Here is an 18,511-nt window from a genome sequence, read left to right as displayed (position 1 = left end):
AAAGCATAATTTGCTGTGTTTGTGATTTAGCACAATCGAAATATCGCAGTTCAAAGTAAGCAAAATCGCAAAAGCCCTGCTATTTTATCAGATTTAACCAATCATGTGCGGGTTATTTCTGTAACACGAGGACGCAACTGTTTCCGCTTGTGTCAACTGAATCTTTCCCGTTTAGCCACCTGGTGTACGATTGCCGAGACATTGTGTCTCCGGTTGAGGTAACATGACGCATCCAGTAAGAATTCTCCATTCGTTGGTTTCAACGTTACCAAGCACGTAAGAAAAAAATGTTTTGTTGCCGTTCAGGTTTTTTTTCCAAATGACTGTATTCCTATTATCTGTAGTCTTGTTTTTTAAAATCTGTGTTTGGAATGGGCAAAACTACTTGTCACGAGTCTATATATCCAAACAAAAGTTACATTTGGATCATATAAAAGGCCAATCCTAGAATTCAAACATTGAATGCACTCTTTAATAAAATCCTGTAAAATAAACGAAATATAAAAAGACTACAATACAGCATAGACAGTAAAACCAGGACAGTGACGAAAGTCTGATAGTTGACAAATGATCACACGTAACCGGTGATCGTCATTGTTCATTATCTGACAGGTGGAGAGGATTTAGTGGCAGTGTTTAATTAAGAAATCATGTTCGCGTCAGGGTAGCCTAATGGTAGTTTTATATCAAATCGATGTGGAAGAGTTTATATTGTAGGTCGAAGGCAAAGCCTGAGACCTAAAATTTGTAAACTCTTCCACATCGATTTGATATAAAACTACCGTTAGACTACCCTCACGAGAACATTATTTCTATTCTATTACCTTGGTAGCAGCAAAATGTTTTCGTAATTATAACAAAAACGCCATTGTGGTATAGATTAACAGCAAAGAAAAAACGCCCCCACTTTCCCTGACACGTTGATTTCGTCCAACCGAACGTTCTAAAGGGGCGTGACCTAATTCTCGACGAAACCATAATGTGTTTTACAGGGGGTGTTAAAATGCGATGTGCTTCACGACTAGGACAGAGTAATAAAAAGAATACGTTTGTTTCTCGAAAACAATTCCGACTATAAAATATGGCACTATGAAATAAAACACCTGTAGGGTTGCTTTCATATTTCAGCTAAGACGCTGTTATCAGGGTAGGCTTCGATGAGACAGGCACTGTGTCAAACAGCGACCACACTGACAGTGAGCAGGGGAGGTCGCTCGTTGCTGGTAGCGAGAGTTCGGGCAGATCAAAAATGTTCCCAAACTCTGTCTGACAGAGCTAAAGGAGCTGGAAACCTCTGGCATCAGCAAAACGACAACAAAAGTGGGCAGCTCAACTGTTTAAACGTAATTAAAGTTTGAATTACGTACAAAAAAAATAATTGAAACACACAAAATTAGGTTAACAATAGATTGATACTGAATTTTATTTGGTTTACTTGTGTAAATGCTTTGCGGTCATGTTGTATTCTGTATCAAATTCCTAAACACTGGGTAACGCATGTTGAAATAATGGAACACTTCAGTTCACATTTTCAATTCAATATTAATTTCTCAACATATGTTGATAAATAACAAAACAATAACAGCATCAACGATATGTGTTTATGCTTATTATAAGTAAGCAAATAAATATATTATAATTTATATGTTGAAGGTACCGTGAGGATAAATATGATTTGCGTTTATTGTATTGTGAAATACAATAGATGGCTATCACAATTTAAATTGTAATGACGCAATCTGTACAAAGTTATATGTACATTAAACTAGCCCCGTGAACATGTTTCACACAGTGCGCCGTACCAGTTACGTAAAATATACACGTCACACTCATGCATAAAGGTCACATGATGTACCAAATTTGAAGATCTTGGTCAACGGCAATATATTGGCGGCAGTCAGACAATAGCGCTTGCAGGGAGAAAACATGAGTGAACGGACAGAACATTGTGTGGGGAAAAAACACAATAGTTTAACTCGGATAAACATCAAACAAGGACTGGGAGTTGAAAAGGACGATCTGTAGCCAGTCCGCTATCCGGAGGATGTGAAGTTGATGTGAACTGTGCTGTTATTTATTGTTGCATTGTTGAACAGCCCTCCAAAACTTTGAGGCGTGACTGAAAACTGGGATTTTGCCATTTGGATTGTATTGCTATTATTATGTGTAAAATTACAGTCGACAGCGTCGGGCATTTGCACTGGGAGTGGCGTGACTGACATGGGAGTATTTTCACTCAACGGCATTTTCTGATAACACTTGAAGGATGCAAGATATTGCTGATTTCACGGCGTTTTGAACCGGACGGTTTGGTGACATAACTCCGTACACTGGATTCATTGCGGTGGCCCGTCACAGATATAACGTCCATCACAGAAACCCCGGCGTCAGCAAGAACTGTGGCTGTCGTAGCCTAGACGCACTGGGGCCAATTTCATAAAGCTGCGTACGCAAAATTTACGGTGTAAATTTTGCGTACGGAAAAATTTACACCAGCGTCCGTTTTCATAAAAATTCTTACGTATCCACTATGCGTAAATTTCCGTGTAAAAATACGGCACCTTCTGGGCTACCGTAAAGCCTAATAAACGTGCGTTTTGGCGTAAATTCAACATGGCGAATGTTCTCTTGGCCGGCCTCGCTGAAAGACGAACCATTCGAAGAGAGCGTGTTTTTCGTGATCGTACTCACCCTCTGGATGTTTTAAATGACGGCGATGTCGTCGCTCGGTATAGACTTGACAGGCGGTCAATTTTGCAAGTTGTGGACTTCTTAACACCGGCTTTGGAGAGACCTACTAATCGGAACCATGCAATTCCTGTCGTCCTGCAAGTCCTCACAGCTCTGAGATACTATGCCTCAGGGTCTTTCCAAAGTTTAGTGAGCGATCTTCATGGGATAAGTGTTCCAAGCACGTCCAGAATAGTCAGAAGTGTCACTACCGCCATCGTTAATTTAAATACATATCCCCTTTCAATTTCATTTCCCTCAAATCCGAGGGAAATTGCAGAGGCCCAGCAGGCCTTCTACGAGATTGCAAATTTCCCACACGTAGTCAGCTGCATAGATGGCACGCAGATTGCCATAAAGTCCCCAACAAAAGATGAACATGTGTTTGTGTGTCGCAAAAACTACCATTCACTCAACGTGCAGGCCACAACAGATGCGAGACTTAGGTGGGTATTAGGTCATTCGCCGACATCAACGCCTTCTACAACTAGGTCAAAATTTCAAGGGGAATAACTTTAAAGGCTATCCCAGAGCGAACACCTGCATAAATCACATAGTTATTAGACTATTGAGCCTTTTCTTGTACAAAGCAGTATTGAATCATTCGGGAGATATTAAGTTTTTAAATTTTAAAACCTTTAATTATTACAAATGTTGTGTGACGTCATACTGTCTGTCCCAATTTGATAAATTTTTGTGTGCAGCATCATTTTTTTTAAATATTAAGTGGATTGATTACAGAAAAGCTGTTGTGCATGCTGAATTTCAACATATTTAGTGATTTCCTATATTCTAAGTGGTGGATGGTTTTAGGGCTACAATTAACTGTTTCACACACTGTCCAGTTTTGATCAAATTAGTACAGATACATTTTGTAGCACCTCATAGCCTTTCAAGTTCGAAAACTAGTTTGGTTCGTGCGTACGTTTTGCATAGGTTAATAGCATGCATGGGATAACGGTATTCTCAGGGCCACAATCAATTTTAATCTCCTGATCAAAATCAATTTTAATCTCCCGATTAAAATTGATTGTGGCCCAGCATGTTTTCTTGTTATTTCCTGCAGATTCACCAGTGTAGTATCTAGGTATCCAGGGTCAGCACATGACAGTTTCATATTGAAGCAAAGCGGCATTTGGAAGAAGTACCAGAATGGTGATTTTGATGGTACCATTATCCTTGGGGACAGTGGTTATCCTCTGAAACCATGGTTAATGGTACCCTTCATACAGACACATAATGATGCACAGGCCAAGTACAACAAGAGCCACAAAACTACAAGGTGTACAATTGAGAGGGCTTTTGGAGTAGCTAAGTCGAGGTTTAGGTACGAATAACGTCTGCTTTATCATGATTTTCACAGATTATATAAAGCTTCTACCCATAACACATTTCTTACATATATATATATATGAGTCTACACAATGGATCGTCTTTAACACCATTAATCTTTATGTTGGTTCAGCCATGGTTCCACTGGTTTACACTGTGCACTCCCGTTTTCAGCATGCAAGAGTAAACCTGTCATAAATGACACAAAGCACTTTAATCAAATAAATAAACCACCATTATAAAACTTCCTGCTATATATATATTGAAATTGGCCATTCATTAGTTTCGAGAGTACTTTTCATTTCCCTGACCGTTTCATTAAATTTTGAGAGGTACTCCATCTATCTGTCATTCAGATGTATTCACCACAAATCTGGCGGGTTCCTGATGCATTCGCCAGAAGTGAGTGCACAGGTTGTTGTAGCTGTCTTTAAGCTACACAACCTGTGCATCAACAACCAGCTACCTAACCCCGAGATAGAGCCGGACGATGCGGAAGAAGGGGATGATGATGATGACCACACCACAGGTGTTACCCTGCTTGCAGATGGGGCACGAGCCAGAGATGAACTTGTTAGGTTCAGATTTAGCTAGTAACCTGTACTACAAGTTGGAATTTTTGCTGTTTAGATAAATATAGTATTTCACCTAAAACTCCGCCCACGACAGAGCTGCAGCCTGACTGGAAAGCCATGTCGAAGTTACTAAGCATGATGTCCTACATAGTTAGATTACACAAACACCTGGCTGACCAGTTCTTATTCACAGCCTTATGCTGAGGGCTAAACGTACCAAGAAAGTGCCCTAACACCATTGTTAGTCTTATATATGAACTAGAACTGCGTGCAGTTTTAAGGGTTTCAAGCTGTTTCATACACAATTTTCAGCTTTTGTATCAGTGTACAGCAGTTGCAGGATACTGCAGAGTTTGTACCGATAGTCCAGAACAGCTCATACTGTCTAATACACATATAATGCACATATAGCCTTTGCACTCACCAGTTTTCATCTTCTCACCTTCAAGTATGTATCATTTTGCACTTTAGCATTTTGTCACAATACTATACATCGCAGAGAATAAAGAAGACATGTTACATAATCAGAATGTCAAACATTGTCAGGCAGCAGACTTTTAATATCCCTGTTAGCCATCAGTGTGCATGTAGCATGAAAGTGCACACATACAGTACATATATAGACGTCTTAGTACAAAAATAATATTTTATGACATTCATTTGTCTCTAAAAATATAAATTATTTTGGATCAAATTTAATTCCGTATCAGATGGCTCCTCCATGGGAGCCCCTCCTCCAGTCTTTCTGGCATCTGCCCTCCTCCTAGCCTCTTTGCGCTTAACCTGACTTGACAGGTCGCTCCATTTTTTCTTGATTTCCTCCACTGTCCTCTCAACTTTCGCCACACTGTTCACTCTATGAAACAATAATATTGCACAATGCATTCTAAATAGAAACATAATATCCAGATTTGATTGTACTTGTCACCAAAACTAGGTAAATCAAAGAAAGGGACAAACTGAAATAATATTCACAAATGTTCATTTATTTATTTGTTTGATTGCTGTTTTAAACGGTACTCAAGGATATTACCCCCATACGATGGCAACCAGCGTTAAAGTGGGAGGAAGCCAGGCTTAGCCCAGGGGAAACCCATGACCATAAACAGGATGCTGGCAGACCTTTGCAAGGGCAGCCAGAGAGGAAGCCGTATTCACATATGTACTATGAAGATATAAGTATGTGAATTAAAATGAAAACACAGTTTCCAAAGGTGAATCCTGATTTATCAATTCACTTAACCAAAACATCGATATCAGAAGTTCTTAGTTTAGAAATAATAACAGACATGTATTGTAGAGAGTTTTTACTTCTGCCAGGGCAGGAAATACCATGCCAGGTGTAAAAACAACATTTTTAAAACAATCTTGCATCTCTTAGAATTTATCGGGTTTATTTTAATTTTAATGTTGTTTTCACATGACCCTGTGTGGATGTGAGTAGCCTTCAGTTTAAAAGGACACAAGAGGACAGACAATCCTTTTCAATTCCAAAGCACACTAAGAATGTGATATCATAATTATTTACTCCCTTTTTTTCAGCCTATTTTTGCCCTCATAAATCCATTTTTAGCTCAAAATTAGGAATGGCAGCACCAAGGTACTGATATGTTTGAAGATTCTGAGTGAACACAGATTAAGCTAGGGGAACTTCAAAACACTGAAACAGCCCATTGCAGCATTAATATTTGGGCTTAAGGTACCTTTGGTATATCTCATTCCAAGCCCTGTTCTTCTCAGATTTGGTCACATGTTTACCAAACTTTGCCCTAATAACGTGGTCATGATCCTCAAGGGCCATGACCAAGGCCTTGGTCGCCCTGGACTCCCAGTTAGGCTTCTTTGCCTTCTTTACAATATTCGATGCCATGATGATTGAAGTAACAAACGACAGCTGTCAATGTCAATTTCCCATAATTCATAGCAACCAGTTAATCAGCTGATTTATTATCATGTCACAAGGCAATGTAAAGCAATTTCTTGTCCCCCCCCCCAAAAAAATGAAACCACATCAACTAAACACTATGCGGTACGGTGGTATTTGTAGAGTAGAATATTTGCACGGTTAACAAGCAGAGGGCAAGCATAAAGATAAAATCTGATATGTCATTGCACGACTCCTTGAAAACCTTTTCGTTTTCCATCTGAAGTCTTGCGTAACCGGTGTACCCTGAGGAAATAAACATGTGTCAGTTCATAAAATAAACGGATACAAGCAGTAACTTACCTCAACGATCTGTTTTACCTAATCCAGTTGTAAATAATACCTTATACTCCTCCATATCTGAGTATTTCTAACCTCTTGGTCATCAATTTGTGTTGTCAACTTCGGACCGCCATTTTCTTCCCGCCTGACGTCACACCCGAGTATGTTATCTATCAGCTGCACTACAAAAACTCACTGAACTTCCAGCGCTATCACATTAATCTTCATCAAAACCAGCTGGGCTGTAAACTGAAAGTACAAAAGTAATGATTTGAAATGAATATCCCAACAGGTGACAATGAAATTAAGCCGGCGTACCTCTGGCATACAAGCACCTTGCACAAGCAGCGGCGGGATCTACCCGCCTGCATGAGCACTGACTCATTTCTGATTGTCGTAACACGTCTATCCATAACGACATCCAAAAATGGACCTGCTTTTACGGAGAAAAGTACGGAGAAATTTACGCTAATTTTTACGGAGAGGTTTATGAAATTGGCGTTGACTTGGCAAATGCACTTGCGTAAATTTTCCGTACGGTAATTTTATTCCGTATATGTACGCAGCTTTATGAAATTGGCCCCTGATTCGTGTACCGGCGGCTAAGTTTTGCATCGCGGGAAATATCATGGATCCGATCGTTTTGAGACCCATTGGCTGATTGTCATACCATGGTTTGTGGTCAACTGGGACGTTTATGAGAGTCCGCTGAAAGAAGGACTCGCCGAAAGAATTATCAGGTCCGTATGTAAAAAAAAAAACTTTTCGTGAAACCATTATTATCTCTTATTGTGTAGCGTTCAAACGGCCCCATGGGCTTTAAATTATCTGTACTTTTCTTCTTTAAAATAAATGTTTGCTCCGACAGAAAAACTTTGTTTATATTTGTCGTCTGCTTTATTCAATGTAAACAACAACCTCTATCCACCCATAGAACTACAATAGACCTGTTCAGAAGTGAAACGCTTCTGTCTCGTGATGGGGAATATCTAACGACTCAGATAATGTGCACTTGGCATAGAGCCAAGCAGTGCGTTGTATGTAATAAAAAGGAATCGAGGGGTAATAGAATTGGAGTTTAATGGTCAGAGCGTCTGGGGTCTTTGGCCAATACTTCAGTGGCGCAGCACCTTGGCGGCACGAACTCGCCCTGCCACCCTGCCACAAGAAGACATAGTATATATAGACACACCTAATGACTCCTCGTTGTAAGGCTGAAGAGTTATGAAGTGCGACGTTAAACCCCAAGCATACAAACATAGGCCTACATTTAGAAACGGCCACGTGCGAATCGTCGACCACATTTTGTCATCAATGCACCGCGAATATGAGCTACGGGATCAACACTTCGTGTATCCTTACGTGGGTGTAAGGTTACACATGCACAATTCAGGCAACTGGGTTCAAGACTTGTCTCCGGACTGAAGAATGAAGGAGCGCTGATTGGGTAATACTGCCATACAAACAGTTTAGGTTGTTGATGCACTAGGCGTATAAATTTTTGCACTAGTAGTTTGCACCTAGTCAAAATATATCAGAATTTTGTCTGTTTCTGATAGAACTGAAAACTTTTTACCAGTGTTACTTCCCAAGAAGTTTACGAAGGTAACAAAATTCTATGACTTCCAGCAACCACAGCTCAAAAAATGGTGGTCATGCTAGCTTTGATATTTTGATATGTTGTTTAGAAAAGAGCAAACTGCATGTGGTGGTATGGTACTGTACCACGCCAAAGATAGAGGCTGTATATCTTTCAGATTAAAGTTGACAAACTTGACAAAATCAATCTTTGTTATCAAATTTTCATAAGCGATGATTGATTTCATGAGTTGGTTATGTAACGTTATTAAAAGACCCTTGGTTCAAGCCCAAATGAACAGCTTGTCTTCAACGTTGCAAACTTTTAGCTTGAGTTCAGGCTATACAAAACTATATTTGAAGGCATCGATTTAATGTCATCAAATAATGATAATTTATTTATTTATTTAGGTGGGGCTTTACGCAGTACTTAAGAATACTTTACAAGTACGGCATCGACCAGCACTATAATGCCAGGAAAGCGAGCAGACATGTATTGCCATCCGCAGGTTGGTGACAGGCCTTCAACGTCAGCATGAACTGGATTTGCTCGACCTAAATCTGTTTACCATTCAACAAGTAAAATAGTTATTTACCGTAAGTAAGTATTTACAACAGCATAAAATCGCCGAGTAATAGATTAATAATTTGTAACAATACAATAACACTGAGATATTCAACCAGTGATTGACTGATTTTTTAATTGATGTTTCACGCCGTACTCAAGACTATTTCACTTACACAACCGCAGCCAGCATTATGGTTCGAGGGAAGCGAGCAGGGCCCAAGGGAAACCCACGACCATCCGCAGGCTGCTGTCAGACCTTACCACGTACGGCCAGTGATTGAAACCAGGGTGTTAATGTTATACTACAGCCCCAGTTGAAACATAATTAGATTTTACTAACATTAATGAATCCTTGTAACAGCTTAAAGGATCATTGTCCAGATGAAAACTCCTGGCACTAATTATGAAGATTATCACTAAGCATGTAGACGTTCAACAAGTAGACATACAGTGAACTGCTACGCCGTTGCAATGAGTTAGCACGTAGGCCGATAGAAGATCTTTCATTGCTAGTTAACTAGGCTTATCTCGCTGTCTGACTCCTCGCCTTGTATTCCATATGCAAAGGTCTAGGTAGCAAGGTTTGTTTCCCTACATTGACCTCTGTAACACAGGGCCAGTCCGCAAGGCTCATTTCACTCTCTGGATACCTCGCCTCATATTACATGTACAAACGTTGAGGTAGTGAAAAATTCGGCACGTCCTCATACGTGATAATAATACCGTCCATTTTTTATCGGCTTTTAATTTTATTGTTTAGTGTTGTGTCCAGGTTTCAACGACTCCCATTCTCCTGAGTGAGAAATTCATGAACTTTCACTTTCGACCAAACTTCCATACTCCTCACAGCGGGAGCGCCGTACACATTTTTGGCGACTGGTACCTGTCAATTGATTATTTTCTTTGATTATTCATTTGATTCAGGTTTAACGCCGTACTCAATTATGTTTTCGCTTAATTACGGCCAGGTTTCTGTTGACATCATCTAAGTGCGTCATGAACGTGAGGCTTTACGCCATAACGTTCGCGTAAATATGTCTGTGTACAAACCAACCTCTCTATTGCTATGACGCTCTATTTATTTGGTTGGTATTCTTCACCCAAGAAAGTTTCACTCATACGACGGCGGCCAGCATTATGGTTTCTGGTTCTAAACCAGTGACTTCTAAAAAATGATGTTAAAATCAATGAGCCTTTTTTTGTAGCCAATCCTGTTGAAGGCGTAATGATAGGGGACATGTAGATTGTTACTTATCACGCATTTACGTGATCAGTTAGAATAGATCCTTGACTGAGGTAAACTGATAGAGGTCATATTTCACATGTTACTTGTGGCCATTTACCAACTTCAACGCTGTGGTCGCAGCTCTGGGTTTTAGTCTTTATGCTGTTGTCTTTTATATGCAAAATGGCATTTCAGTGAGGCAACACTATAAATATACAGACATTTATTTATTTATTTGATTGGTGTTTTACGCCGCACTCAAGAATATTTCACTGATACGACGGTGGTCAGCATTATGGTGGGTGGAAACCGGGCACAGCCCGGGGGAAACCCACGACCATCCACAGGTTGCTGTCAGACCTTCCCACGTACAGCTGGATAGGAAGCCAGACTTGGACTCACAGCGACCGCCTTGGTGAGAGACTGCTGGGCCATCACGCGCGCTAACCAACTGAGCCACGGAGGCCCCCCCCCCCCCCCCCCCCCAAGCTCAACTGACAATTCACTACTGTAAGAGACACTCCCAGCGTTCAATACAACTCTTCACACCAAGTGTTGTTACATCTTCGTCATTTCCCTCTCTCCAGGGGAGATAACTTTAGAGTAATTGTGCTATAGTTCTCCATAAAGAGATAATGTTTTAGTGTTGTAACTCTTATCTGCGTTGATAAGCAGGTTATGTAGAAATTACATAAGTAGGGTGTCAAAGTGCTTTATAGTTTTCGGCGCGAACGGAAGTTACAGAGGTCTCGTTCTGTTAGCGTTTCCAAAACGTAGTGTTATAATTGACCGTCCAGTAAATATTTTCACTGGAAGAGAGATTTTGTCATTGAAATGGTTCTATTCTAAGTTCATTTTGAAATCATCCTTGTTGACATTGTTGGTCATTCTTGCTAGAATGCCCGATATTGATTTGAAGTGGCATTTTCTGGTGTTAATGTAACTTCATAAACTGAAAAGTGCAGTTCAGGGGACATAACTCTTCTGTACAGTTCAATCTGTAGTGATGATGTGTATGATACAGGATGAGGTTAATTACTGCTATAGAAAATTTTTACTGTGGAAACCTGAGTGTTAAGAGAGAATTGCTTTACAGGGTATTATTTTGTGTGTGCAATTATGTTTGGAGTAATTGGTTAGTCTTATTGGTAAAACGATAATTCATATTGTATCTTTCTGTATGTTGGAATTCGCAAAATTCTGTTTGTTGGTTTTACTTCTAAATTCAAAGGATTCATATGTTAAAAGGAATAATTTAGTCTTGAAGCATGACGATAAATGGATTAGGTAGTGGCAATACTGGTAAAAGTCGAGACTGTTAGTGTTCTAAGCGTATTGTCAAATAGGAACCACTGTGTATTACACAAGACTTATTTGCATGCCATCAACCATTGTTTAATTGACTATGCTGTAAGGGACACTCCCAGCGTTCAATATAACTCTTCACACCAAATGTTGTTACATCTTCGTCATTTCCCTCTATCCAGGTCAAAATGCCACTGAAGTCAGTTCCGACCGGGTTACAGTGTGTCAAGATAAACGCCAAAGTACACCAATATAGTATAGGCGTTTTGCATGACAAGCTCGTAAATCAGCATGGCAAGCACGTAAATGTGCATGCCAAGCACGCAAATCTCATTGGGATGCTTTTCGAAATTTGATTTCAATCTTGTCAGTTCGTCTCGAACCAAATACCGTACATGTAACCGCTGTAAATCCTGACTAAAACTGTATACCCTAGTGTTACTGATAAAGTATGTAATTCGACACAATGAATATTACAGCTGTGGTTTAATTATGTAGGATTCATACTGGTTGCTATCTAACTTGACAGCAACCAGACACCCACAGTGTAAGTGTAACATTTACAGTTAGATATATGCATGTATATCTATATATGCATGTATATCTATATATGCATTTATATATGCATATCAACGGAATCATATACGGTGTTTAATTTGTTTCGAAAGTAAGGAGCACGGTGACAGTTCGGGAGACAACAACAACGCTTGTGTTAAACTCTTTTCATGTGACCTCCGTGGAGCTTATTGACACTAAGTGAGGCATAATGAATACATATTACACAACGTTGTGTACTGCGTGACGCAGCACGCCGGCAGAAGTCCGAAGTGGAACTTAATACGTCATTTGACTGACGCTGGACATTCCAATGCCGCGTCAACAGGGTGACGTCACTGTGGGCAGACCAAATACATCACAGATGAAACCGCAACGTACAACATGTTTTGCGTCGCACAACAAGACTTATGACATGCAAGTTCTATGTCACTAGTGCCACCTTTTGTAAGAGGAAGATCTGACGATACCCCATTGCAAAGGCCTAGACTTGTTGTTGATTGGTCTAATATGTATGGTCTCTGCGGAGGGAGTGAAAGAGAATGACAGAATGAAATATGCGGTTTTTTTTTTTTTTTGCTTCATTTTACTCCTTTATGTGGTAGAATGGACTTTAACGCCTTCGCCATGGTCTTTGTTGTGTAACCCGATACGGCTGAGCCTTGTTTCATACCGAGTTATTTGACGGGTTACACAACAAACACCACCACGGTGAATATAACACTCAGCCAACATACATTCTGTTAAAATTATCATGTATTAGATCTATAATGGAGTCTCGTATATTACACAGGAAGTAATCGGCCTGACACGAGATCGATAACGGAATACGCAATTTTTTATTGATTAGATTGTTGAGTAAGTACCGTGTTAGTCTGGAATCGATCCCTTTGACATCATACTCTTCTTCATCATTGATCGTAACTGTCTTACGTAATGGCCACGTTCCACGGACTGATCGAAGTGACAAAATTCGAATGAACAGAGAACTGCTATATGTGTAAAAACCCGCATTTACAGAAAAACCTTATGAAATCCTGTTTTTGGTATTTTCTTCCGACTGTAGTCTTCCATATAAAAGCACACGAAACCATCAGTAAGAGATTAAATATTTTGACGTTATGCTTATGTAATGGTTTGTACCAAAATGGTACTCACGTGGCGACAAAGGATATGGAGATTTATCATTTTTACTTTGTGATTAGTCAGTGTTGGTAAAGAAACAGTAACCACGTGCTACCATGGCGACAAGCGAGATCGACATTCATCATTTTGACTTTGTAATTAGGTCACTGTTGGTAAGAAAATGGTATTCACGTGCTACCATGGCGATAAGCGAGATCGAGACTTAGCATTTTAACTATGTAATTAGGTCAGCAATTGTCGGTAGTTTATCCCTGCCATCCCCATTTCTTATACCTATAAAAATGGCCACCATCGTATGAGTGAAAAATTCTTGAGTTCGACGGTAAGGCAAAATATAATTTCCCATGGTTATCACAATCACTTCTTCTTTTATACCCTTGTTGTGGGTCGAAGATCATAGTTTGTTCTCCGCGGTGAAATCCAAAACCAGGGAAAAAACAAAAAACATTAAAAAAAAATTGAAAAAAAAAACACACATAAAAAACACAATAGGCCATCGTACTAAAAGGTAACGATCCGTGTCAGCATTATACACAATTACACATTTTTATTTAGATATATCTCAAGTTACTTCAACGCATGTTCAAAAGCAAACAAATTTACTTATGGATCAAATCGATAACCCGCCTTTTAACAGCCAACCACATGGAACACAGTCACGCGCGAGTGTTTTAAGTGTGTTTTTTTTAAAATGACTGTGCAATCTTATACCGCGGATCAAGGAAGCGTTTTACCGGAGTCACTCTTCCTATTAAAGCCACCGTGTGCGACAGAGACACGAAAGATCACTCCGATCTTTCGTTTTGCCAACTGGAACAATGTTACAAAAGTCACAATTTTCTGTGTGGTTTAGAAAACGGACTACCGCTCCATGTACACCAAAAGACCTACTAAGTAAGTTTAATTGTTGGAGTCATTTATTTATTACCTTTGTTTTGTTTTGTGATATTCACATCAAATATGAACCCAGTAACAGGACCGATAACAGTAAATTCTCCACCCAAGCTTATATTTTGCCGGCGTTTGTCCGTCTCTGTCTGTATGTTTGTCAACAAAATTAAAACTGAAAAAGTTAGTAACAAATTTTGAGGAAATTTTGAGAATGAGCCAGTTCATTGAAGTATGGATCCAGCAAATTTTCCTCGCTGTTAAAAAATAAAGTAAGCTTTGTGTTACGAAAATGCGGAATTCGCACAAAGAAAGTGATCTCCCCAGAGCTCAGATGATACCACTTGAGCCCCCACACGAGCTGTGCCCTAGTGATTGACATGTGGATACAATTTATGTCATGGTATATCCGAGGTCGTCTCGATTTCCTTTCTTCTTCTTATACATACAATATACCATAAATCACTCAACTTTTCTTCTTCTTTAAGAACATATCTTATCTACTTTATTTGTCTTCATTTTCTTATATATAGAATATATATTCTGTCCCCTGAATTTGTTTTCTTCCTCTTATAAAATATATCTTGTCCACTCAGTTTGCCTTCTTATCAAATTTATCTTGTGTCCACTCAATTTGTCTTCTTACAGAATATATATTCTGTCCCCTCAATTTGTCTTCTTCCTCTTATAAAATATATCTTGTCCACTCAGTTTGCCTTCTTATCAAATTTATCTTGTGTCCACTCAATTTGTCTTCTTATAGAATATATCTTCTGTCCCCTTGGTTTGTCTTCTAAATATAGCTTATGTTCCATCGATTTGCCTTCTTTCTTATAAAATATATCTTCTGTCCACTTATTTAGTCTTCTTGTAGAATATATCTTCTGTCCACTCAATTTGTCTTCTTACAGAATATATCTTCTGTCCCCTCGATTTGTCTTCTTATAGAATACATTTTCTGTCCACTCAATTTATCTTCTTCTTATCGAATATGCCTTCTGTCCACTCAATTTGTCTTCTTCTCATGGAATATATTTTCTGTCCACTCAATTTGTCATCTTTTATATCTTCTGTCCACTCAATTTGTCTTTTTCCTATGGAATATATCTTCTGTCAACTCAATTTATCATCTTTTATGTCTCCTGTCCACTCAGTTTGTCTTCTTCGTATAGAATATATCTTCTGTCCCTTCGATTTTTCTGCTTCCTCTTATAAAATATATCTTCTGTCCACTGAGTTTGTCTTCTTTTAGAATTTATCTTTTGTCCACGCAATTTCTCTCCTTATAGAATATATCTTCTGTCCCCTCGATTTGTCATCTTTTATATCTTCTGTCCACTCAGTTTGTCGTTTTCGTATAGAATATATTTTCTGTCCGCAGAATTTATCTTCTTCTTATCAAATTTCTCTTTTGTCCACTCAATTTGTCTTCTCCTTATGGAATATATCTTCTATTCACTCAATTTGTCATCTTTTATATCTTCTGTCCACTTAGTTTGTCTTCTTCTTGTAGAATATATCTTCTGTCCACTCAATTTGTCATCTTTTATATCTTCTGTCCACTTAGTTTGTCTTCTTCTCGTAGAATATATCTTCTGTCCATTCAATTTGTCATCTTTTATATCTTCTGTCCACTCAGTTTGTCGTTTTCGTATAGGATATATTTTCCGCCTACAGGGTTTGTCTTCTTCTTATGAAATATATCTTCTGTCCACTCAATTTGCCATCTTTTATATCTTCTTTGCACTCTGTTTGTCTTCTTCTTGTAGAATATATGTTCTGTCGATTCGAATTATCTTCTTCTTATAGAATATATCCTCTGTCTCCTTGATTTGTCTTCTTATAAAATATATTGTCTTCCCACTCAATATATCTTCGTCTTATCGAATATATCTTCTGTCCACTCAATTTGTCATCTTCTTATCGATTATATTTTGTCCACCCAATTTGTCTTTTTCTTATGGAATATATCTTCTGTCCACTCAGTTTGTCTTCTTCGCAAAGAATATATCTTCTTTGTCCCTTCGATCTGTCTTCTTCGTCTTATAAAATATATCTTCTGTCTACTGAGTTTGTCTTCTTTTAGAATTTATCTTCTGTCCACGCGATTTGTCTTCTTATAGAATAGAATATATCATCTGTCCTCTCGATTTGTCTTCTTTTCATGAAATACGTCTTCTGTCCACTCGATCTGAGGTCTTCTTATAGGAGCACTCCAGAGCTTTCTGTAACCATGTTAGAAAAGACTGCAGTTGTTCCGTGAGACAATTTTTTTACTATTATAGGGCTATAAAACGTGAAGGCCCGCCATCTGATAACGCACAAATCCCTCTCTAAAATGTGATTTGGCCATACATGAATTCCACACGATTCAGAGGTAAACGTCTTAACCACTCTTATATGAGCATAGGAACCTCCGTGGCCGAGGGGTTAGCAGGCAGGCTCGGCGCAATGACCCAGGAGCCTCTCAACAATGCGATGAGTTCAAGTCAAGCTCAAACTGGCTTTCCCTCCGGCCGTACGTGGGAAGGTCTGTTCGCAACATGCAGATGGTTATGGGCTTTCCCCAGGCTCTGCCAGGTTTCCTCCCAGCATAATGTTGACCGCCCTGGTATAAGTGAAATATTCTTGAGTACGGCACAAAACTTAAATAAGTATGTATGAGTTTAACACTTGAAAGAATTACTTAATTTGTCATTTGCGTCTGTCCATTTCTTACCATTTTATATATGTGACCAGGCTTCTCCCTTCCCTTTGCATTTTTGCAAAGTGTTTGTATGTTAAAGGTGATGACAACACAGCGTTTTAAGTAATTGTAAACTAGTGACGTCTAATAAATTGCGACTAACCTCACTGCATTTTTCTTTTACCTATTTCTGCCTAAACAATGGTGTGGAAATATTGAACATTTCGTGTGTTTCAGATATCTTGCTTATCTTACTGATTGCGTCATGCCTGGCTATTTATTTAGTTTTATCGGGAGGGGAGGAGCATGGAAAGCAACCTTCGGTATGGTCGGTTCCTTACTTACGAGGTCTCTCGGTTGAAAAGTTTCCATTCTTGGTTCCTAGTCAGGCCCCTCGTGTTGGGAAAAAGTGCGGACCTGTACCAGGGCGTCTGTTTACTCCGGGAAATGGAAGGCTGGGAAACATCATGTTTGGATACGCCGCCACGCTCGGCATTTCTCGCCGACTGGGAATGACTCTTGTTCTGCCATCTCACAGCAAGCTGTTTGACATCTTTGAGGTGCATGCAGATACGATCGTGAATGTAACAGAGGCTAAACACGGCATCCGCTATGAGCGATTTGCATCTGCCTATGATCCAAAATTACTGGAAATCCCATGTGAAAAGGACATTTTTGTTTGCTGTTATCTACAATCTTGGAAATATTTCACGGGCTATGAGAATGAGATTCGCATACAGTTTCGATTTCGTCCAAGCATTGTAAGTAAGGCCCAGTCCGTCTGGGACTCAGTGATTTTTCCTGCGACAAAGTGGAATTCCTCCACCCTACTGAAAGACCAAGGAAGCATGAGGGTGGGAGAGCCCCGTGGGGCGGAAAGACCAGTCTTCGTGGCGGTCCATGTCAGGAGGGGGGACAAGGCCCATCATAAACAAACTATCAAAATGGGTCACAGAGTAGCCAGTGAAGAATATTTACAAAATGGCTACCGTTTCTTCCTCAATCGCTACAACAACAACGTCATCTTCGTCGTCTCCTCGGACGACCAGGCCTGGGTGAAGAAGGTGGTGCCGTCAGGGATCTCGGTGTTTGTGAGTTCTAATCGGCCGGAGGTAGACATGGCCGTGCTGAGCCGCTGTAACCATACCTTGATGACAGTGGGCACATATAGCTGGTGGGTGGCCTGGTTGGTCAATGGCACCACTGTATATTACAAGCACTTGTTTCAACCTGGATCGTACATTGCCAAACACCACAACAACACGTTAGCAGACTGGGGTCCTTCCTCAGTGGATCGGCATGGAGTAACATAGGCCTATTCACGTCAAAGGAAAAGATCACATAGCCTATGAAAGTACAACTGGTACACAGTATTGTGGCAAAAATGCACATATACATAATTTTGTCCACCAGCAGTATACAAATTATGTAATTTGTGCAACACGTGTATAAGTGGTACCGAGCCCAGTCTGTCTACCAGTGATGCCCAAGTCATTGTGGGTAAAGATGTGATATTTTTAGAGAGCAAACATGAAGTGAGCATCCACAGAAATGCAAATTGTGTCTAAAATATATTTACTATTTCAGACATTTTCCCCATGAATTAGATGCAATCAAATGTTCGAATTGTAAAGTGGACTTGATGGACCATACTGCTAGTGGCAAGGTATGCTCCGAGCTCCGACAAAAAGTTTAAAAAGCATAATTTTCTCCCGGG

General features: G+C 39.6%; 3 protein-coding genes across 3 annotated transcripts; 2 read left to right on the top strand and 1 right to left on the bottom strand.

Moving 5' to 3' along the window:
* The first annotated feature begins 2,613 nt into the window (after nt 1-2,613).
* LOC135463334 (putative nuclease HARBI1) lies at nt 2,614-4,656 on the top strand. Its single transcript, XM_064740594.1, has 3 exons — nt 2,614-3,176; nt 3,797-4,057; nt 4,419-4,656. The coding sequence occupies exons 1-3, from the start codon at nt 2,614-2,616 to the stop codon at nt 4,654-4,656; spliced, it is 1,062 nt and encodes a 353-aa protein (XP_064596664.1).
* A 647-nt stretch (nt 4,657-5,303) lies between these two features.
* LOC135463332 (nuclear apoptosis-inducing factor 1-like) lies at nt 5,304-6,507 on the bottom strand. Its single transcript, XM_064740593.1, has 2 exons — nt 6,341-6,507; nt 5,304-5,493 (listed from the first exon to the last, which is right to left on the bottom strand). Exons 1-2 carry the CDS (start codon nt 6,505-6,507, stop codon nt 5,304-5,306), a joined length of 357 nt encoding a protein of 118 aa, XP_064596663.1.
* Nucleotides 6,508-14,039: 7,532 nt separating this feature from the next.
* LOC135464100 (galactoside alpha-(1,2)-fucosyltransferase 2-like) lies at nt 14,040-18,511 on the top strand. The gene is made up of 2 exons (XM_064741591.1): nt 14,040-14,114; nt 17,032-18,511. Exon 2 carries the CDS (start codon nt 17,262-17,264, stop codon nt 18,105-18,107), a length of 846 nt encoding a protein of 281 aa, XP_064597661.1. The 5' UTR covers nt 14,040-14,114; nt 17,032-17,261; the 3' UTR covers nt 18,108-18,511.

Source organism: Liolophura sinensis, chromosome 3, assembly GCF_032854445.1.
Source record: "Liolophura sinensis isolate JHLJ2023 chromosome 3, CUHK_Ljap_v2, whole genome shotgun sequence".
NCBI lineage: Eukaryota > Metazoa > Mollusca > Polyplacophora > Chitonida > Chitonidae > Liolophura > Liolophura sinensis.
This window is presented reverse-complemented; position numbering and strand designations above follow the sequence as displayed.

What these genes read in the sequence shown, in the direction of transcription:
- LOC135463332 (XM_064740593.1), bottom strand. Translation starts at nt 6,507, where the DNA reads ATGGCATCGAATATTGTAAAGAAGGCAAAGAAGCCTAACTGGGAGTCC. An exon ending in TGGAATGAGATATACCAAAG is followed by an intron (nt 5,494 to 6,340) that starts GTACCTTAAGCC and finishes ATTGTTTCATAG; the next exon opens with AGTGAACAGTGTGGCGAAAG.
- LOC135463334 (XM_064740594.1), top strand. Translation starts at nt 2,614, where the DNA reads ATGGCGAATGTTCTCTTGGCCGGCCTCGCTGAAAGACGAACCATTCGA. An exon ending in ACAACAGATGCGAGACTTAG is followed by an intron (nt 3,177 to 3,796) that starts GTGGGTATTAGG and finishes TATTTCCTGCAG; the next exon opens with ATTCACCAGTGTAGTATCTA. An exon ending in GTAGCTAAGTCGAGGTTTAG is followed by an intron (nt 4,058 to 4,418) that starts GTACGAATAACG and finishes TCTGTCATTCAG; the next exon opens with ATGTATTCACCACAAATCTG.
- LOC135464100 (XM_064741591.1), top strand. Translation starts at nt 17,262, where the DNA reads ATGTTTGGATACGCCGCCACGCTCGGCATTTCTCGCCGACTGGGAATG.